Source organism: Numenius arquata, chromosome 14, assembly GCF_964106895.1.
Source record: "Numenius arquata chromosome 14, bNumArq3.hap1.1, whole genome shotgun sequence".
Classification (NCBI taxonomy): domain Eukaryota; kingdom Metazoa; phylum Chordata; class Aves; order Charadriiformes; family Scolopacidae; genus Numenius; species Numenius arquata.
The window spans coordinates 18,745,052-18,767,861 of NC_133589.1; the positions used below are offsets into that span (position 1 = coordinate 18,745,052).

Sequence of the window (22,810 nt, forward strand, 5' to 3'; positions counted from 1 at the left end):
TTTCCTGACAGCTAAAACCCACTCCTTCCCAGTTCCTAGGCAAGTGCTACGTAATGCTGATTACACTTTCTCTAAAGCAAAATAGAAAAGCCTTCAACAGCCATCATCTGTAGAAAGCAACAGGAGCTATGGCTATGAAAGTAGGAAAAATAAATTCTGTTCTTGATCAAGTGTCGGAATGCTTTACTTAAAAGAAGCAACCTTGTCCTCATCCCATGTTTTGTGCGAGGCCCTGTATGATACGCTAGCTCTGAGGATACCTTTCAGTCTAGGTGTGACAGTCAGGTACACATCTAATCTGTGGGGAACAGCAACAAGATGCTTGGTTTTGTCAGGGCCAGTAACACCCTTGAATGCCTTAGGAACTGAAGCACATTCAATCTTTAGGTACTTCCAGGATTGGCTGTAGCTGAACAGAGGTTAAGAGGATATATATTTTAATTTTGTGCCTACAGATGCACATCACCTTTGGTTTTACCTCTGTTGCCACACTGCTACTCATATACCGGAGTACCAACATCTTCTGAGGTTAACCCACACATCATATCCCAGCGTATTTAGTGAATCAAGCACAGATGTAGGAGTTGGCATTTGAATTCTGGTTTTGTTGATGATTTTTATACCCTAATCTCTCTATTCTACAAATGGGAATATAAAGTCTAATTAGTGTTAATGACTAATGACTTTGCACTTATGATTACAGTCCATCAGCTATCATGAATGAAGAGAACATATAACTTTGGAGGAAAAGACCCATAGCAACTCTGATCAGTGTTCTATGTCCTACCTGCACTTCTGAAGGTATCTCCTGAGCGCTCAAAGACAGTAACTTGCTTCCCGTTCCAGAATACTACAGCGTCCTAAACCATTCAAAAAAAAAGCAAAGTAATATATACATTCAGTTTCTTTTACAGGAATTCATGCAATAACACAGCAAGACCTTCCACACAATAGCCACCATTCACTAGTTCCTCTGTATGTTGGGTTGGAAGCCTTTTGGTAACCCAAAAGTTCTCTGGTCAGCACCTAGAGAATTACTGAGTCACTGTGCTATCTGAAAACTCCACCACAGCATCATTGCTACCATCATAACAATACTTCCATTGCACAATACACTGAATATCAAAGAAGGGTCATATTAAAGACTTAGAAAGTTTGGTCTTCATACACCTAACTAGGCAAATGATCAAGCAAATAAGTGAAAAAATCCAATTAACCTTAGTAGTGAAGACTCCATTAACATTCATATCAACACGAAGGCTGTGTGTGGTTCCTGTGCTGAAGGTGGTCACATTAAACAGGTTGGGAGACACCTGTACAACGGCCACTTGCTGATGAAAATGAAATGACATGGCCTGCTCACTGAGGATCACCACCGAGTGGATGTTGTTCACTGCCAGCAGGTTTTTTCGGGAACCCCACTGCCCATAATGAGAAAATAAAAAAAAATTTAAAAAAAGCACAACACACAATATCAGCTTGAACAGTCACAGCACTGTCCCAAGACAGATGACAAGGGGTAAGACAGAATAAATATTTTTATACATATACAAAGTCCTGCTATCTAAATGCAACTATAGTCAATGACTAGGAATTATTACAGTTAACAATTATTATGCTTGTTACCTAGCTACTCAGACTCCCTTAAGTCTAAGTAGAGGAGCTGCTTTTTAAATTAAACACACATCTTTCTTAAGATATTATTGCACCATCTTACATTTACTACTGCAAGAGAGGATTGCATATTTAGAGGACTTGATAACGCTGTGATCTCTGAAAGCAAGTTGCACACATAGTTTCTTTTTTGAGTACCGTATTCTTTTTGGCTGTTTTGACAGCCCTTTCAGTCAATGCATTTCGAATTCCCTAGTTAAATCACATGCATAAATAAAGGGGTCCAAAAGTACTCTTCTCCTCTTCTCCTGGGAGAATTTCCATGTTCCAGCTAACTCTTTTTCAATGAGTCCTATGAAGGTTATCTTTCTCTCCTTTTAAGATTGAAAAAGAGCACCTGCACAGAGCAATTATTAACTGAAAATACCTTACAAAATTTGATAGGAGAAAGATCTGTTTCTAAGACGACTTGCAAAGACACAGTTTTTAACATGCAGCTGATGAATTCTGTTATTCAAGAGAAAAATAATGCTCACGTTTTCATTCTTTCTTTCTATATTCACAGTTAAACAAGCATGACTGACAATGTTGATGTTTACTCCTACCAAAGGATGATTTTGTTCAGGAAGCATTGTGGCAACCAGCTGACTGCCTGTAAACACTCCGCACACACCATTAGCCTGAAGTGATCCCGACCCCAGCCTGGCAGCTGCACCCATGCACGGGGTTCCTCCTGTGGGACCCCATGCCAGCACCAGCGCTCCGGGCTGAGCACAGCCCACAGCACAGCTCCAGCACCTGGGCTCCTCCGGGCTGGGCCAGGGAACAGGCAGAGGGCTTTGGGCTTGGCTTTTTGTAGTTTGCTGTTGGGTTTTTTTTAATCTACCAGAGACCATTCATACAAACATACTTTCATGGGCTAGATAAATTATTAAGTTTCTCAAAGCTCCAGAAAATCCCTTCAAAGTCCAAGAACTTCTCTGTTCTTGCACAACTGATGAGCTCTATAAGCTCTAGGGATGCGCTGAGTCTCTACTGTCGCTGCTTCCCTCAAAGGTATTTGAAGTTTTGTATTACTTTCCTAACATACTGATATCTCTGTGGCTATACCGTTCCCACAACACTGATTTAAACAGTTGTGTTTGGAAATAATTTCATTTTATTCAAGAGCGTGATCTAAGAAATGAAGTTATTTTACACAGTTTGGGGTTTTCCTTTTAATAGCACTTGGTTAAAATAACTAGATCCTATGCTGCACAACAGATGAGCTAGAGTGCACTTCCCAACCACCGCTCTTCTGAAGTCCCCAACCTAGCAGGTTGAAAAAAAGCTGAGGTTGGCAAGGAGTCCTATGAAATTACTGCTGCCCTTTGACCTCACCATGGTATATGGCTTTCTACTCTGAGTTTTTCATGGAAATATAGGAGAAGGCTTTTATAGGCATTACCAAAAGATTCCTCATGTAACAATTTTTAAAATCTTACAAAATATTTTTTGAATGCAAGGATTACTATTAAAAATAATCTAGAATTTCCATAATTAAAGATGGCTTCATAGCACGAGATATGCAGTGATTTTTGACAATTGTTTGGCAATGCTTTTGTTTATGCTAACAAACATTGGGAACAAGGTGCTATTTCTGGAGAGCGCTCCATATCCTGTGATCTGGAAAATGCTTGAATGGTCAAACTGACAAACACCTGTATCTCTTCCCTTCCCTCAACCTACTAGCAGGTATATGATACACTAATGGCACACACTACTTCCTATATCCTGGACCTTTTGTTACTGAAGCATCTTAACAAAAGACTTGGGTTCTCAACTTTTATGTTTTAATTTTGTAAATAGGACTCTGGTACAGACTCTCGCTATAAACCAACCCACAGCAAGCAAATGCCATTGCTTTTTAAATACATTCTATTCTTACATGAAAACAGAATAAAAGGAAAAAATAAAATTTCTTTCCCTTGTAAGGCACCATATATATAAAAAATAATGCATACTTTTCTCAGATATTAAGCACAGCAACAGAAAAATCAACAGAAACTACCAAAAAAACCAGAAAAAATAATAATAGGGTATAACAAACAAACAAATCAAAAAATGCTGGAGAACCTAAAAGCAAACGCTTTGCCTTTTAGCAGAATGGCGGTGGTCAAAAAAGCTAGTTGTTTGTTAATGTAAAACTTTTTAAATTCAAATTTACAATTGTAATGCTCAGCATTTCTCTTTTGCATATATCAAAGCGCTAGTGTTTATGACAATGACAGTGTTTAAGCTTAATGTGACAAATGAAAGTATTTCAAGTAAATAAAAATTATGCACCCTAACACCTAACAGACAAAGGGTTAAAAAATAAATATTACAATACTATGTTTTGTCATAACCTTTCACATTAAAAATATTGTAAATAGCAGAAAAGTTTTAAAGCACTCCTTTAACAAATTTGTAAGAGAAAACTTATCATCCACATCTAGTCTGACACTATTCCACATAAAAAGAGTTAGAGCAAACAAAAAACAGTTTCTGACAAAAAAAGCAGCTGAAAACATTTTGTGTGTAAAAATATAGCATTCCCTTCTAGACGGCACATCTTCTCACCAAATAAAATTTGGTTGTAGAAAGTGAGAGAAAGGGACTAAAAAGAAGAAAATTATTTACAAATAAAACAATGCATTTAGTCAGATTTTATTGCTTGATATTTTAAAAAACTTATGTAAATTTAATGTTTCTGACAATCTATCTTTTCCAGAAAATAATTTCAGGGTGCTGGATCCAAAGGGTTTATCAATATGACATATAATGGACAGATGTTTGGATTTAAGGATGCCACGACTGCTAATTCTCCCAGAGAGGGGCATTTGTATTTCAGTGTGTCGATCTTGCTGAGCATTTCAAGCTTGCCTGTAGCAGAATAGCTACAAACAGGTCACACTTTTGGCCATTTAAATTTTAAAAGTTACTTCACCCTGATGTTTTTTCCTCCTTCTGAAGGAGGACAAGTCTCCACGGGCGCACATATCGGTATGATAGCAATCACACTCATCTATTTCACAAAGACAATTTATTAATCTAATGTTTGTGAGATCCTACTAACATGCAAGAAGACTCTTTCCTGTTTTACCTTTATCTGAGTGACATTTCCTTCAAGATCTGTAGGTGCCTGGAGCTTCCACTTCTCTTTGCCCTCCAAAGCCCGTGTGCTCTGATGGGATCCTGCTGCTTTCCTCCACATCGCTATTCTCCCTTTGTTAGTACCAGCTGCTAAGAGACCTGCCATTCACAAACCTTTTAGGCATTTCATGTTTTAGCTTTAGAAAAACAAACCCACATTATGCAAAGTAGCAGGCAGCATAGCTCTAGTTTTAAGGCACTGAGAAGCTGCCTTCTAGCAGCACCCATCTCTGCCTTCCTGCAAACCAGCATCCTAGTCCTAAAGTGGAGAAACTTTCTGGAGAAACAGTGGGAGAAGTTTCACTTGGCAAGGCCCATTTTCTAAACTACCAGATTAAGTTATCTTTTAAATGTGTCAGACAATGATTTCACTTAAATCATGAATAGCTGGTTTTGTAGTCACCATGGGCAAGTCACCATTGAAATCCATTCCAGCAGACACTGGCTACGCCTACACTGGCAAACAATATGATGCATAGGAGTAGCTCTGTAGAAAACGAGTTTGAAGGACCTGATGTCCACGCTATACGTGTTTGGTGAGTTCTACTTTGCATTAGCTCAGGTGCAGGTTTGTAGGCTGAATGCCCATAATATGCTGGAGTGCAATAGGTGTGCTCCAGGAGAACCTATACCAATTCAGTGTCATCAAAGGGAATCCAACAATGTGCTGCTTGTCTCCATAACTCCACACTGAGACAAAGCCTGGCGAGTATCAAATGAGGTCCCTTCCAACCTAGATGATTCTATTATTTGATGATCTCATTGCACCTTCAAAAGCACACTCCTGATCTGAACTAAAATGGTGCTACATCACATGCTGTTACTGCAACCCTCAGTAACAAGACATACTGAAATGACTACAGGGCATCAAAGGCTGAGGTTTGACAAGGTTTAGGACCCAGAGATCACAGCTGTCATATTGCTTCTTACCTTTTGCACTGCAGTAAGAAACACAGTTAATACATTCTCCTCCCTCAAAGCCAAATTGCACATCTAGGGAGAGCACATAGTTCTCATCTCGGTCCAAATCCCAGAACCTAAGGTACACAAAACAAGAGCATTAACAATGCTTTTCCTTCCAGGTGTCTTGCTAAACGTAAGCAATAGGATGCTGTCCATGGCGTTGATTTGCTATTTCCATAATGCCCAGATCATTCAATTTTTAAAACTAAACTGTCAGCAGCTGCCTCTGAAATGTGAATTTCTTAATCTCCTTCCTTTTCCTTTGACTTTTTAATCTGCAGCATGTTTTGTGATATTCTCCCTTGAAGAAAGGAATCAGAAGCAAACCCAGTTTAAGAAAAAAAGAAAACGAAAGAAGTGAGGTCTAGTTGTAATTTTCCTCCTCCCTACTTATGCATCCTCCTCTATTTTAAGCATATCCCTTGGCTAACCAGTAGTCCTTTGGATTCCAGATTTATTTTTTAGAACTAAACATTGTAATCAAACATATTCCTTCTTGATACTTGGTCTTTATCACATTCTCACAAAAATAACAGACGATTTTGTCTGATAGTAGCAGATAGAGGCTCAAGAAAGTGAACTACTGATGTTAATGGAACACCGCCACTACAAGAAAAAAGTTAGAAGAAACAGGTAGAGCAAGTCAACAATGGAAAGAACAGCAAATGGGCTTTTTCATGCAAAAAACCCAAATGGATATATTTTCAGAAGAAAACAGTAACAGCACTCAGAAAGGAACAGGTTTGGATAGTACTGCCTGATAAAATAAAATAACTAGAGAAAAAAAAAGATATAGAATTAGTTTTTATCCTCACGGAAAGAGATTTTTTCATTTCAATTTCCTATTTATTTTGAGAAAAAAAAATAGAAAACATTGTAGTTTTTTCACAGGAAAAAGAAAACAAAAAAAACCCCACCAGTTCAGTAAAATACTCAGTGCACTGCAGACCGTAAACCTTTGAGCCAGCACTTCTCATGGGCAGCCAGGAGAGCTCTAAAACAGGATTCTTACCTGATGACCACCTCGCCTAATGCTGTAACAACAAGGCTATGGTCTATTAAAATGATGTCTGCAGAATGACCTATCTTCCCACTCAACTTCACCTGTGAAGCATAAGTAAATACATACATTTACAGAAGGTAGGAGGAACACACTGAAAGACAGTAAACATCTGAATTGCCTGCTTCAGCTAAAAAGTTCAAATATAACTAGACCTGTATGTCAGTTCAGCCAGACTCATAGTTTTTCTCAGGCAGGGATCACCACTAATTGCATCAAGTATATGATGTATAAATTTAATAAAAGAACCCTTGTAGTGGGTTAATTAAGTAGGTAAGGAGTTTTTTCTCTTGTACTAGATTTTCTCTTAGAACTTGATAAAGATTTCTTTAAAACATAAAAATACTAAATCTTACTTCTAGTCAAAAATAAGCAATGATTAGTAAGAAGCGGACACTCCTGTAATACACAAAATTCCAGTCTTTTTCAATCTTAGATAAAATGAAAAAAAGTTTAAGGAAGGTGAAGGTTTGGGCTCCATCCCCCCAAGCAGTATCCTCCAACAGTACAGTATTTTATTTGAGCTAAGGTGATTGATTGTAAGTCCTGGATGAGGTCAGTTTGGGTTTTGTCCCTATACAATAATTTTGGGGTCACTACACTATCATTTGTGTTTCTGTGACTTGTGGGTTGCTATTTTTCAAAAGCTTCCTAGCCTTTGCAGCTGTGAAGAACAATGTAAGAACTAAAACATCTTTCAGCTTCACAAAGACAACATCACCAAGACAATATCACTATTCCTACCAATCTGAAAGACAGAACAGCTCTGAGTGACTGATGATAATAAAACAGAGGATGCAGTTTACCAACTATTTATCCACAAGACATTTTAACAAATATTTGATTATACTGGAACTTTCAATTCTTCTCTAATTCCCTAAGACAAAGTAAATGAAGTGTAAAAGTATTAACGTAGGGTCAAAATCAAAGAACCTAAGAAAAAACAGGTAGGCAAGATAAAAACCATCTTTCCAACTCCAAAAACACGTAACTCTATTCCACTTTTAAATTAGCATATACTTGCTCATCAAGGTATTATCTGAGAAAGAAAAATGAGAGTTGGTTCATTTGTAAGCAAAAGTTTTAATAAAAAAACCCTAGCAAATACTTAAAAAGGCTAAACCTTGCAACTTCACTGTGTCATCTGACTTACCTTCATGAGTTCTTCTGCCTCTCCCTCAAGAGTAATTGCATGCAAGGACAACTGCAGATTCTCTGTTATTACAACTAAAACATCTCTTTCCTCCATGAAAAGAAGCTTTTGGACCAGACTCTCTGTGGACAGTACATGCCTTGTCTGTCTTTTCTCATTCACATAATGCACAGAACCTGTAGTACACATAAACAAGGTATAGTTTTTAGTCAACAGCGTTTAGCTACAAAAATCAAAGTTGCTGCTTTCTACCCTAATAAAATATTCCTCAAGTGCTGAAAATATCAAAATAACCACAATTCTTTTGTCTCAGGATACAGACTACAACAGTTGACCAGAGCAATAAAACAAAACTTACTGACTTTTTCCCCACCTAAGAAATCCAGATGGGAATAATTTAAATGCCATCATTTAAATAATTTTAAATGAAACGTAAACTTTCTGCACGTGTGTGCATGAATGATAGCTTCTGAAATCTTCAGTATTAATAATAATTTGTGAAAGAAGAATAGCAGCTAAGAACTGGTACAATTTACAGCAGTCTAGATTATAGAAATCTGTGGACATGAAGGTCCTCATTGTTTAGAAACACTGAACCACACACACTGAATACAGCTTTTCTGCATTAATTTCACAAGCAAATGAGATAGTGTCTTTCTAACAACACAGACAACGTAGTGTGTGACTTCGCAACTACAGCACCATTCTAAAAGTCATTATCATTTTGTTAAATTGTAATACTGTATAAATCATGAACAGGTCCACCCAGTAAAAAACCCTAGAATTAGCGTAGCAGCTTGCAAATGATATTACAGAAATCACCCAGACAAAAAAAAAAAAAGAAGTCATTGAAATCTGACAGATCTCATGCCATACACACATAATTTCTTAGCAAATCATGGTATTATTTAAACATGGCATTTCAAACTGGTGCAAATCAAAAAACCATATGTTTTCCCCCAAAAGCCAAAGTAGAAAACACAAATGTATAAGAATGAGCATTAAGGATCCATGCTAAAATGTTGCACCCAAGAGGCAACATGTTGTATCTAATTAAAAAGAATTTTAAATTTTTTGTACTTTATTTTTAGTTTAATTTCCAAAACTCTTGCAGATAAATTATCATCCATTACATTCCAACTATATGAAAAAATTCAAACTCCTCTCCCGCCTCCTCCCACACTGCTGTATTTTCTCCCTTAAATAAAACACTGAACAGATAACTTCATTCATCTCTCTTGTTAAATCACAGAATGGTTTGGGTGGGAAGGGACCTTAAAGCCCATCCAGTGCCACCCCCTGCCCTGGGCAGGGACACCTCCCACCACACCAGGTTGCTCCAAGCCCCGTCCAGCCTGGCTTTGAACCCCTCCAGGGATGGAGCAGCCACAGCTTCTCTGGGCAACCTGGGCCAGGCTCTCACCACCCTCACAGCAAAGAAGTTCTTCCTGAGATCCCATCTCAATCTCCCCTCTTTCAGTGTCAAACCCTTCCCCCTCGTCCTATCAGTATAGGTCTTGGTAAGAAGACTCTCTCTTTTTCATAAGCCCCTTTTAAGTATTGAAAGGCTGCAATAATTTCTCCCTGGAGCCTTCTCTTCTGCAGGCTGAACACCCCCAACTCTCTCAGCCTGTCCTCACAGCAGAGGGGCTCCTTGCAGCATCTCCGTGGCCTCCTCTGGCCCCACTCCAACAGTTCCATGTCCTCCTGATGTTGGTGGCCCCAGAGCTGGAGGCAGCACTGGGGGGGTGTCTCCCCAGAGCGGAGCAGAGGGGCAGAATCCCCCCCCTCGCCCTGCTGGCCACGCTGCTGGGGATGCAGCCCAGGGTGCAGGGGGCTTTCTGGGCTGCCAGCGCATGTCGCCAGCTCGTGTTCAGCTTTTCATCCACCCTCAGTTCCTTCTCCACAGGGCTGCTCTCAATCCATTCATCTCCCAGTCTGTACTGATACTGGGATTGTTGGGATAGTTCTCCAATGTAGCATTTTCTATCACACAGATAACTTTTATTTATTGTAGTAATACTTTGCAGTAACCGATCAACTACTTAATCTCAGTTTTATGGCATCTTTTACAAGAAATGGACAGTCCTTTGATTTTATTTGCCACCTGAAATTGTTTTATAAGTTAAATTAACCTTCTGTGCTTGAATATCACCATCCAAAGTATTAAATGCTGCACCAATAACACTCCCCACTATTTTGAAGCCATTTAGGCAGTTAGGGAGAGGTTTATAGCTTTTTGCATAACTTTAAGTTAGTTTTCACACCGTATCACACAAGAAACTAATCTCAAAAGTTAACAAATCTGAGCCTATTAAGTAGAGCAAATAACTGAGCCTCAGAAGATACAAAGCAGTAGAAATTGTACACTGTTTAGGAAATACAAAAGGGACCAGAAGAGGATAACTCATGACCTAAAATGTCTGCAGTGAAGACAAACAAAGTTCGTTCAGTAACAATATCAGGATGACCTCCACTATCCAGGTTATGTGCCAATACCTGTGCCAGTCATCTCTAATGCTCAGCAATGAAGATCATAGAATCACAGAATCATTCAGATTGGAAAAGACCCTTGGGATCATCGAGTCCAACCATCTTCCCTACTCTACAAAGTTTTTCCCTACACCATATCCCCCAACACCACATCTAAACGACTCTTAAACACATTCAGGGATGGTGACTCAACCCCCTCCCTGGGCAGCCCGTTCCAGTGTCTGATCACTCTCACTGTGAAGAACTTCTTCCTAATGTCCAGTCTAAACCTACCCTGTTGCAGCTTGAAGCCATTCCCTCTTGTTCTATCGCTAATTACCTGTGAGAAGAGACCAGCACCAACCTCTCTACCATGTCCTTTCAAGTAGTTATAGAGAGTGATAAGGTCACCCCTCAGTCTCCTCTTCCTCAAACTAAACAGTCCCAGCTCCTTCAATCATTCTTCATACGACTTATGCTCCAGGCCCTTCACCAGCTTCGTTGCCCTCCTCTGTACCCGCTCCAGCACCTCGATATCTCAAGATATCAAGATGATTCTTTGTGCTCATGGAAAGTGCTGCAAAACAGGCTCTGAAAATTGTTATCAGTTCAGGTATCCTCTCTTCAGATTAGCATCTCATTTAACATACTGCCTGAACTGCATTGTTTTACTACAATGATCAGTGTTCTAGAAGCATCAAAAAATACCTAGACTAATAAAATACTTGAAACCTGGGAGGTTTTTTCCACTTTGTTTTGGCTTTTTGAGGAGCTTAATTGTTTATTTAGTTTTGCTTTAAAAGATGCTCTATTGTCTTTACTCAAATCTCTTTTGAGATATCTTAAAGCATGCAATAAGAATGTGGAGGGTTTTAATTCATTTTTATTAAATAAGTTTGGGCTGAGAATCCATACTTTAGAGGAAATTTACAGGTCACATTTAGATCCTATGAAAATTTTAACTGATTCTGAAGTTATGACAGATCACTAACTCAATTAAGAACTGGGTCCAGAATACATATACCCAAATCAACCTAGGCAATGAGGCTGCTCAAAAGAGCAGTCCGTGTCATTTGATCAAAATTTGAGATGTCTGAAGAGGAGGCCCAAGAAAGAAGATGCGCAGGACACCCACTTGCAGGATACCGGCTCTGTCCCTAGATGGGGCTGTGCATCAGCACAACAGTTGCTCTGAAAGTGAGGGTGTAACGGGCACAGCCACTCAAAGGTTCTATCCTTGTATGTTTAAGAAGTGCCCTGTACCTCTTTTTCATTTTAATGATTCATACCCAGTAAAAAGGCTTGTAACTCACAAATCGAATGAAGGCACAGCCCACTGTTCTGCAAAACACATGCAGCTGGACAATGCCACTCCTGCCATCCTACGGAAGCTAGAGTGGTTTCAGTGATGGGTCTCGTTCTTCATAATGTAAACACTGGATCAAGCTGTATTGAGCTGCAGAACTGGAATGTTTTTTGGAGTACTTAACACTTGAATCGAGAGTTTACATACTCAAATCATCTACCAGAAACGTACTCATTATGATACTTGTCACATACATTCTGGCTTCTGTCCAAAGAGTTAACAGGTTAGAGAACAAGGAGGCATCATGAGAACTGAGGTAGGAAGAAATTGAGCTGGGAGCAAGCTAATGCCCAGAACAGTAAAAGGGAGAGGAAAAGACAGATGGCAGGGAGAAGACTAACAAAACAGATATTCAGACTTTCTTGAAGACTGAAGCATCATTTCAAAGCATGAGAAAAAAAGAAAATGTAAATTAATAATTTATTTTAAAAGGTATATTCTAGCAGCACTCACATATTTCTAGAAAAAAAAAAACACAGCACACGCATTATTTTGAAGCTTTGCACAAAATGCTGATAAGTTCTAATTTTATTTACACTTAGGTGTTGTTAGAGATCACTTTCCTTGCACTCACTTCTTCAGAACCTAATCCAATACCTATGGTGCCCTTTTGGAGAGGGCTCACCCTGAAGATGCTAAGATTTTAATAATTTTTTTAATTTCTTCTTACCAAACATTCTTCAACTCAGAATCACAGAATGATATGGGGTTGGAAGGGACCTCTAGAGACCATCCAGTCCAACCCCCTGCCAAAGCAGGTCCTCCTAGAGCAGGTTGCACAGGAACTTGTCCAGGCAGGTTTTGAATGTCTCCAAAGACGGAGACTCCACCACCTCTCTGAGCAGCCTGTTTCAGGGCTCTGCCACCCTCAAAGCAAAGAAGTTCCTCCTCATGCTTAGATGGAACTTCTTATGTTCAAGTTTTTGCCCATTTCCTCTTGTCCTGTCACTGGGCACCCCTGAAAAAAGACTGGCCCCTTCCTCCTGACACCCACCCTGTACTGGTGCATGAGGTTATTCCTCCAAAGGTGCAGCACCCTACTCTTGCCCTACTCCTGCGAATACTCTGTCCTGTTGGATGTATCCATATATGATGGATATACGGACACACTCCAGATGCTGGATATACGAAAACAGGACTATCATGCACTGAGCTATTTTGAAGCATTAAGGAGACAAATTTCCAGCAGACTGTAGAAGTAGTTTTGCTCTTACCATCTGTCAAAGTAATGAAGAAGGACAGTCCTTCCTGGAGTCGCATTTTCAGAGGTGCTCCCATTCCAGCTTTTCTCCAGTTAAACATATCCAAGGCCTTCTCATCACCACTCACAGCTGCTTTTGCCAGCTGTACAAAGTCCCTGTAAACAGCGATACTTAATTTCCAATTCGTTACATAACAGAGTGCTTTCTATCTCAAAGAATGGATGAGTAGTCAATAAAACATATTGTAAAGAGAGAATAAAGATGTTTCATAGACTGACTGGAAAAAGGAGATATTAAAATTTTACTTTGTATCTTTTTGAGAACTAGTTTTCATTTGCATTGTTTCACCTTTTTTCCATAAGCATATTATTTCTACAGAGATGTGAAAGAGAAGTGGCGCACATGAGGAAAAATCTTTTTTTTTACTACATCCGTTTCCTATTTCTTGCTTGGAGAGGAAAGAAATAATAATGTTTAAGAACTGACTTTTAATTTAATTATTCTTGCCAATAATGAAATGGATAATTGTGTTTTCAGTGTGCTTTCTGCTTTTCACAATCAGCAACATTGCTAATTAGAAGAACTAAAGGAAGAAGAGTCAACAGCAACAGAGAGAAAGCTATGGGCAAAAGGAAGAAGATCTGTTGCTGCATACAGCACACAAATAGCCGGCTACTGAAGTGAGAGAACAACTTGGAAATAAAGGACAGTTAGGAGAAGAACATATTTTTTATATATATATTTAAAAAAAAATGTTTGTCTGTGAGTAGGATTTTCTTTCTGTGGAACAAGGGAAAGACCTGATCTCCCAGTGCCCTGATGAGGCACGATACTCACTCGCCAGGAGGGGGTGGTCGAAAGACACAGTGGGACAGACATTTTCCATATTCTTGTTTCAGCAGGGCAGGACCCTGCACTCTGCCTCGCTGGTCCACTCGCCATAGAACCAAGACACCATGCTGGAAAGACAACAGTTAATTCATTTCACTGTGCACTCACATGAGAATCCAGACTCCACCTTTCAGTGCACATAAAAATAAACATTTTACTGACAGAACAACACCTGTCCTTTCATTTAGTTGACACATGCAATTATTCACACTTAAAACTAAGCCACAAGGAATAAAAATTATCTTTAATATTATATTATTTGCTTATCTAAAAAAGCTTGTTGGTCATATCAATTCCTAATAAAATTACACTGTCAGAGGAATTACATGGAACAGCCTTGATTTCCTCTGCAAGTAGCATATATAAATATTTGTTCAGGTAACTCCCTTTTCACTTTTTTCCTGGCAAGGAGCCTGACTGCTAAAAGAAAAGATATTGAGAGAAAGGACAGTAAAGCCTAAGATATGCATCCCTGAGTAAGTGCACATAACACTGATATAGATGATTAGACACATGTGAAGTAGCAGGACACAGATAACCTAAGGAAAGAATTTCAGAATTTCTGGAGCTTTCCTCTTCTTTCAGAGTAGACATTCAACCACAACAAGAATTCATTTTTTAGAATGAACTTTTTGTTGTTATTATGTTAGTGCTTAGGGAACCAAATTGCATTCGGAGGCCCTCTGTGTAAGCATTACATGAAAAAGAACAGCAACAATTTGCACTATCAAGTTCAAGCTCATTTTTTTAATTAACACAGATAACAATAAAGTGGTATTATAATTCGCTCTATTTTTCTTTTCTGTTTTTAGTGGAGTATAGTCTTTCTAGAAGTGAAGCTTAGAGTAGCTCTGAACACTTATTCTTCACAATTCTAACTAGAAGCCACACAAGATGCAGCTGAGGCCTCCCAAGGAAATACTTCCTTTTTTTTTTTCCCTAAGAATCAAAGTTCTAACTTCTTTTCAGCAGTAAGATGATAATATTTATACCACCCAAAACTGTTTATTGTGCAATGCTGTCTCTTACAGCATTAAAGAATGCAGCACAGCTGTGCATCTGTGAAACTGCTGACCCTTCCAAGAGGTCACTTGTGGTTCATACATTGTTTGCTGGTTATCTCTGGACATTACATGATCCTACAATCTGAAAGTTCATGTCCTGTTGGCTCCTCCTCTCACTTTTCCTCCAGCTTTAAATTCCAGGGATCGCAACTGGGATCCAAATTCCCCGCCAAATTCCGGGGATCTCAACTAAGAAAACCTGCACCACTTATAAGCCGAAGGAAAAGCCTGTGGCTTTATAAAGCTGCTGACCTTCCTTCCATAGTGTTCTAGATATCCCATCCTGCATCCAGATAACCTACTTGCAAACTCAGTTCTGAGTTTGGAACACACGAGATTGGAAATAAAAAAATCTCACTACCTGTTCTAAGTGTGAATGGTTATAGAAAGGATGCAGAACTGGTCTGTGTACAAATGGTATTTGAAAAGCACAAAGGGCATTGACCTTACGATCTGTAAGATTTACTCTTAAGGTATCCTGTATCTTCCCAACCATTTGCAACAACCCAAAGCTTTAGCTTCTTCTCATAAAGGCTATTTGCCTTATAAATAGGCTTTCATTATAGAAAGCACATAGATCCTGAGGATTCTTTTGTGCGATTGAAACCTGGAAGTCATCCATGTTGTTTGTTACTTAAAACACAAGTTAAGAGCTTCTGATTTTCACAGCATCCAATTCCACCTTTAAGAACTTATTTTCAAGTTATTTTCTTGCAAATCAGGATTTATGATGAATGGAAGTTCTCAGCTGAGCACTCTCAGTTATGAAGTCCTAGTGAAGATCAAACAGAAAGCAAATCAGGGCCCAAATATTTATCTTCTTTCTAAGGGTGTTCCTCTAATATGAACAGAATGTGATCCCGGCACCACTCACCTAATGGACGTTACCTGAATATAAACCTACATGGGAAATATTTTAAAAATAAACTGAAGAGCTATTGGGAAAGAGGTAGGAGAATCTGCCAGAAAAAATAGTGCATAGACAGGAGCAAATAATTCCAATTGTCTTCGCCTAAATTACCCCATCTTTTAAATAGCCTTAAACCTTCATCTGCTACTCGGGATATACTGAGATTAGATACACTTCTATTTAAATATCATAGAATTGTTAGAGTTGGAAGGGACCTTAGAGATCATCGAGTTCCAACCCCCCTGCCATGGGCAGGGACACCTCCACTAGAGCAGGTTGCTCAAAGCCCCATCCAGCCTGGCCTTAAACACTTCCAGGGATGGGGCATCCACAACTTCCCTGGGAAACCTGTTCCAGTGCTTCACCACTCTCATGGTAAAGAATTTATTCCTAATATCTAATCTAAATCTCCCCTCTTCCAATTATCCCTTGTCCTGTCACTACACTTCCTGACAAAGAGTCCCTCTTCGGCTCTCCTGTAGGCTCCCTTCAGATATTGGAAGGCTGCTATGAGGTCTCCCCAGAGCCTTCTCTTCTCCAGGCTGAACAACCCCAGCTCTCTCAGCCTGTCTTCATAGGGGAGGTGCTCCAGCCCTCTGATCATCTTCGTGGCCCTCCGCTGGACCCGTTCCAACAGGTCCATGTCCTTCCTGTGTTGAGGACTCCAAAGCTGGACACAGTACTCCAGGTGGGGTCTCATGAGTGCAGAGTAGAGGGGTAGAATCACCTCCTGTGACCTGCTGGCCACACTTCTCTTGATGCAGCCCAGGATGCGGGTGGCTTTCTGGGCTGCCAGTGCACATTGCCAGCTCATGTTGAGCTTCTCGTCCACCAACACCCCCAAGTCCTTCTCCTCAGGGCTGCTCTCTAGACATTCTCCGCCCAACCTGTATTTGTGCCTGGGATTGCCACGTCCCAGGTGCAGGACCCTGCACTTGGCCTGGTTGAACTTCATGCGATTTGCACGAGCCCATCTCTCAAGCCTGTCCGGGTCCCTCTGGATGGCATCCCTTCCCTTCAGCGTGTCGACCACGCCACCGAGCTTGGTGTCGTCGGCAAACTTGCTGAGGGTGCACTCTATCCCACCGTCCATGTCTCCGACAAAGATGTTGAACAGCACTGGTCCCACAGGGACCAGTTGGGAACAGCACAGGGGTCCTACCGACCCCTGAGGAACTCCACTCGTCACTGGCCACCAATTGGACACTGAACCATTGACCACAACCCTTTGAGTGCGGCCATTCAGCCAGTTCCTGATCCACCGAGTGGTCCATCCATCGAACCCACGACTTTCCAATTTTGAGACCAGGATGTCGTGCGGGACAGCGTCAAACGCTTTGCATAAGTCCAGGTAGATGACATCTGTTGCTCTGCCCTTGTCCACCAAGCCTGTGGCAGTATTGTAAAAGGCCACCAAATTTGTCAGGCACGATTTGCCCTTGGTGAAGCCATGCTGGCTGTCTCCAATCACCTCCTTATTTTCCATGTGCCTTAGCAGAGATCCCAGGAGGATCTGCTCCATGATCTTGCCAGGCACAGAGGTGAGGCTGACTGGCCTATAGTTCCCTGGGTCTTCTTTTTTTCCTTTTTTGAATATTGGGGTTATGTTCCCCTTTTTCCAGTCAGCAGGAACTTCGCCAGATTGCCACGATTCCTCAAATATGATGGAAAGCGGCTTAGCAACTTCGTCCGCCAGCTCCCTCAGGACCCGTGGGTGGATTTCATCAGGTCCCATGGACTTATGCACCTTCAGGTTCCTTAAGAGGTCTCGAACCTGATCTTCTCCTACTGTGGGCAGTTCTTCATTCTCAGAGCCCCTGGTTTTGCCTTCCGTGACTTGGGCAGCATGGTTAGAGCCCTTGCTGGTGAAGACTGATAAATTGATAAAACTGCAATGAGTACTGTAGGAAAAGTTAAAATACTGAGATTTTATTTTACTTCCTAACAGTTTTAATTTGCATCTAAAGCAAGGAAATGTCTCTCCCCTGCAACCATCCCTTCCCCTACCGATCCATTCTACAATCCCTTCCCATCAGAGGCTGTGTAACACCGTGTTCCACATCAAGCACGCATTTGGCATTTCAACTACTCACCCTATCACCAGCCACAAGGCAGGTACCATTTGTACTCCAGTTCAGGACTGTAATTTTGGCATCGTGATTTGGCGGTACAGCGTGGTGCTCCTTGTCTTGTTTATTAAGTATCACAACTTCTCCTGTCTCCCAGCCTGCTGCAAGAATTGGTCGGGAAGGGTGCCAGGAAAGCGATGTGACCTGAAAGCTTCTCTCGACATGTGCATCGGACACATGTTCTCCCTGCAAATGGAAATAAAGCACAAGCTCAGTACAATGGAAACTCAGCGCAAGGATGCAGCTACACCTTCAGATTCGCTTCCCAGCCAACAAGGTATTTTTCTGTGGTAAAAGACTGGCATGTAACAGAGCGTTCTGCAAAAGATATGAAGTGGCTACACAAATTCTCTTTACAGCTCTTTCACGTGCATAAAACTGTGCAACAACATGTAGCACATCCACTTGAAAACTGCTAATGAAAACACAGCAGTGTCAAGTGAGTGCCTCACTGCTCTCCCAGGCTATTCCTCCCTCACAGCGCACATGAACGACTCTCAATGAATATCAAGCTTTTACTCCTCTACGAAGGATAAGAAAGTTTCAAGCACATTTCAAGGTAAAAAAAGCAACTTTTGAAAAAGAATAAAGCACCTCACTGAAGACACAGAATAATCTAATGCTTTAACAGCTTTTAAAGGTAGACCCTCCTTTGCGCATGGTTTGCAATAATATTTCAGGCAAATCATTTAACCTCTCTATGTATTTATTGTCCCATTTGTAAAATTTGGATGACAATTTTTCATAATACACTTTGAAAACTATACATTTTATATGCTACTCATTAGTGGACTTAAATGTTTCCAGTATATCTGCTGCTAGATAGCTTGTAGTACCGTTTCCCTAAATAGTACACTTTTTTCCTGAAAATTATGCAAACCATAGACCCACACAAGCCTCGTGTGTAAAGTTTAGAGTATGCAAAGGAAGTATCTGTCTACAGGCAGAAACTGTACTGGCAAACAACCTACTCAAATGGAAAAAGCTGAGTGTAGCAAATCAGCTCAGTCTCAAGGTGGAGGAATGAATTTTTTAATTTACATTTCTTAGTACATTTTATTCATTTAAGAGTTAAAAAAAAAGCAGCAGCATGTAACCACTTTACTTATAAGCCTGAAAGTCTCATACTATAAGAAGTAAAAAGCAAATCAGTAACCATCACAAACAAGACATAAAGGCTGTAAAAATTAAATTTAATGGAAAGATCAATTTAATTTATGAAGACCTTTTTATAAAACACAAGTAATCAGTAGCTGATGAATCTGACATGTCCTAGATAGCATGGGACACGGATAGTAATTAAAATCCAAAAAGAGCGACTCAAGGAGCATAAGTAAGGCTGCAAATACATATATCTATCTATATATATATATGTAAAAGTGAAGTTTCAAACCAGCAAAATGATATCAAGCCCAAAAGGAAAGTTGCTGATTATTCACCTGCTCCAGGTAGATATCCACACAGCCCCCAGACGCTGTGCTGATGGAAGCAACTGCCAGGAGAGGATGGAGTGGGTGCCACGTTATGTGAGATGGGGAGGCAACTGAATCCGGAGCTTCTGTTTGATGATCCACGTACACAGCCATAACCACAGCAGCTGTCACAGACTGCAAACCTGTACAAGGAAAACAAACATTTCTAACAAGTATGTTTAAGTATGTAATATAGCATATATATAGTGTATATATATTATTTATAATATATATACACTATATATAATAACAAGTATGCTTTAAAAACGGGGAAAAATAAAGCATCACCTTGTTAATACATACTACACAGACATGAAGAAGGTCAAAGTGGTATTTTTAAAAAATATGGAGAAATACTGAGCCTTGTAGTCTGTAGGTTCACAGTGCACATAGGGCAGTACCAATCTCTCACCAGTGGCTTGTGCTGCCTTATTTCAGAAGACCCTGAAATAACTCAGAATTTACCAGAAAGCTACTTCCTGTACTTCATATCCAAAGATGTCAATTAATGTACAAACAGAGCGGTTTTATGTTGTAAAGTCTCATATCTGGACCTGTGAAGAGAGTTTTAATAGTTGTCACCACTTTGGAGCTTATATTGTTGAAATTACGCAAAATTAGTTTAATTCATACTATCTGCTATATACATTTGAACCGTTATCTACATTTGAAAGAAAATACTCAAGCAGTGCTCATGTTCCAAGGAAAAGAACTGGAAAGAAATGCTCTTTTCAGAGTTGCGTGTCAGAAATAGAGAAAGTCACTAATAAACTTTAATATCTTACAAACAGAGATGGTCTTTGGGATTTGTGTTGTGTGATCTTATTGGCTTGGTTTCAAAAGAGAAGTAGCTGAAGAAAAACACCTCAAGAGTTATTAGCAAATAATGCCAAGACCTGGTGAAAAAAACAAACCAAACTAAAACCAAACAAACAAACAAAACCCCCAAACAAAACCAAAAGACTCCCTTGACATTTCAGGGGAAGAGATTTTTTTTTTTCTGTGCAGCTAAATGATGAGTTAGGAACCTGCAGGCACACATATGCACCAGTTTGATTTGCCTAAGTCACCAGCTGGACACTGATGCAGGATGCAAAATGGACATAAACAGACTCTTGTTTTAAAGTCTCTTTACTTATGTCAGTGCTTAAGTATTTTGCTTCATAAAGCTGTCTCCATTCACTTTTATCTTCATACTCCTTCCAAATCCTCTGCATTCTCATAGCAGCATGTGGATCTTGTTTTATTGCCACACAAAAATACCCAACAAAGCATTCAAAATTGGTTTTCACCTTTATTTCATGGGTTTTAATAGCTTTCTTAAATCTCCAGTTCTGCTCCAAAACACCGGACTCATTCTACCACTTTCGTTCTTATTTCATCTGTTTCATTTCACTCTAGCACAGGAAGAATTTAGTCCGTATTTGTATATAAGCTTTATGTGGGCTCAAATTTTGAACTAATAGAGAAATTCACTTCAGATTAAAACAAAAATTTGAGATGCCTAAATAAAAAAAAAAAACACATTTGGTATGAACTAATGGTTTTATCACACAAAGCCACACTGCTGTAATGCCTTTCCTAGAGCCACCTTTTTCCGCTGTTAAGTATTCCTTGCATCTGTAGTTATAAATAATATTTATTATTATTCAGCTATTTCAGTCCCTATCAGGGGGAAGAAAGTAGATTTTTCAAACTTACAAATTGCATCTCTTGATCAACTCACTAATGGGTACATCAAGCCACATTGTCTGCTTTGCTACCAGTGACTGTCAGCTTGTTCCAATTAGGATAGCTATAATTAACGATACCTTTTGGCATTAATAGGCAACAAAAACAATTTCTCAATCAATACTGTATATATTTAAAAAAGCAGACTAGCACTTACTAAAACAAGATTCGGTGATACTGTCATATAAATTATGGACAATCCCTAATATAAAATACTTTTCACCATCTCAATAACTATACAAAATGGTGCAGGAGACTGCCACACAAATAAATAAATTACTCATGTAAGTAGATTACTCAGGGGTGCAAAAATCACTAAAGTGACATTCATTTGCTTGCTGTAATCTTGGGAATTCATTATTCACATGTTTACTGTTGCTTCAAGCTCATGTATTTACACTCTGTAGCTTTGACAGATGAATCTTCAAAAAAAGCCTTCAAAGAAAAAAAAAAGAAAAAGAAAACCAAGTAGGATTATGTCCACAAATGATTCTGGCATTGCATGTTATATTTTTTCAAGGTTTAAAGACAAGAATCTCAGAAATAATTAACCACTTTGAGGATTGCTACAGAACATGACCAAGTCCAGAAACCTGATCTCAGTAATCACATTAGATACACCTGATGGACACTTTCCAACCAACCCACAAGCACTTCAAGAAAACCCCAAGAGTTCATAGAATGATAGAATGGTTTGGGTTGGGAGGCATCTTTAAAGATCATCTGGTCCAACCCCCTGCCATGAGCAGGGACATCTTCAACTAGGTCAGGTTGCTTAAAGCTCCGTCCAACTTGGCCTTGAAAATGTACAATGAGGGGGCATACACAGCTTCTCTGGGCAACCTGGGCCAGCGCCTCACCAACCTCATCATAATGCTTTTCCTCCTTATGCCCAAACTAAACCTTCTCTCTTGCAGTTTAAAACCATTCTCCCTCATCCTATGGCTCCCCTCCCTGATCCAGAGTCCCTCCCCATCTCTCCTGGAGCCCCTTGAGGGACTGGAAGGGGCTCTAAGGTCTCCCTGGAGTCTTCTCTTCTGCAGGCTGAACACCCCCAACTCTCTCAGCCTGTCCTCACAGCAGAGGGGCTCCTTGCAGCATCTCCGTGGCCTCCTCTGGCCCCGCTCCAACAGTTCCATGTCCTCCTGATGTTGGTGGCCCCAGAGCTGGAGGCAGCACTGCGGGGGGGAGTGTCTCCCCAGAGCAGAGGGACAGAATCCCCCCCCTCGCCCTGCTGGCCATGCTGCTGGGGATGCAGCCCGGGGGGTGGGGGAGTGGGGGGTGCTTTCTGAGCTGCCAGCACACATTGTCATCTCACGTCAAATTTTTCACCCACCCATATTTCCAAGTCCTTCTCCTCAGGGCTGCTCTCAATCCATTCATCCCCCAGTCTGTACCAATATTGGGGATTGCCCGACCCAGCTGCAAGACCTTGAGCTTCATGAGGTTCACACGGGCAAACATCAGATATGACAATAACGTCTGCCCACAGAGAAAAATGAAGAGAGGTTCAAGATCATTCTCTGCCCCTGTTCTTAACTGGCCAGGCACAAGCCATGTCTGGTCCAGACATCATACACCCATACTAATGTGCCCCTGTGCTTGGGAT

At 40.2% G+C, this 22,810-nt stretch overlaps 1 protein-coding gene across 1 annotated transcript in view; it reads right to left on the minus strand.

Annotated features, from left to right (window-relative positions):
* Positions 1 to 22,810, minus strand: part of IFT140 (intraflagellar transport 140) — an 87,817-nt gene that overhangs the window by 63,740 nt on the left and 1,267 nt on the right. Inside the window, exons 2-11 of the mRNA XM_074158802.1 lie at positions 19,438 to 19,613; positions 17,963 to 18,184; positions 13,842 to 13,963; positions 13,017 to 13,159; positions 7,965 to 8,140; positions 6,764 to 6,855; positions 5,719 to 5,825; positions 4,739 to 4,887; positions 1,218 to 1,421; positions 788 to 860 (exon numbers count right to left, since the gene is read on the minus strand). Of these exons, the coding sequence (XP_074014903.1) occupies positions 788 to 860; positions 1,218 to 1,421; positions 4,739 to 4,887; positions 5,719 to 5,825; positions 6,764 to 6,855; positions 7,965 to 8,140; positions 13,017 to 13,159; positions 13,842 to 13,963; positions 17,963 to 18,184; positions 19,438 to 19,584 (1,435 nt within the window). The 5' untranslated portion in view covers positions 19,585 to 19,613. The remainder of the gene's footprint in view (positions 1 to 787; positions 861 to 1,217; positions 1,422 to 4,738; positions 4,888 to 5,718; positions 5,826 to 6,763; positions 6,856 to 7,964; positions 8,141 to 13,016; positions 13,160 to 13,841; positions 13,964 to 17,962; positions 18,185 to 19,437; positions 19,614 to 22,810) is intronic.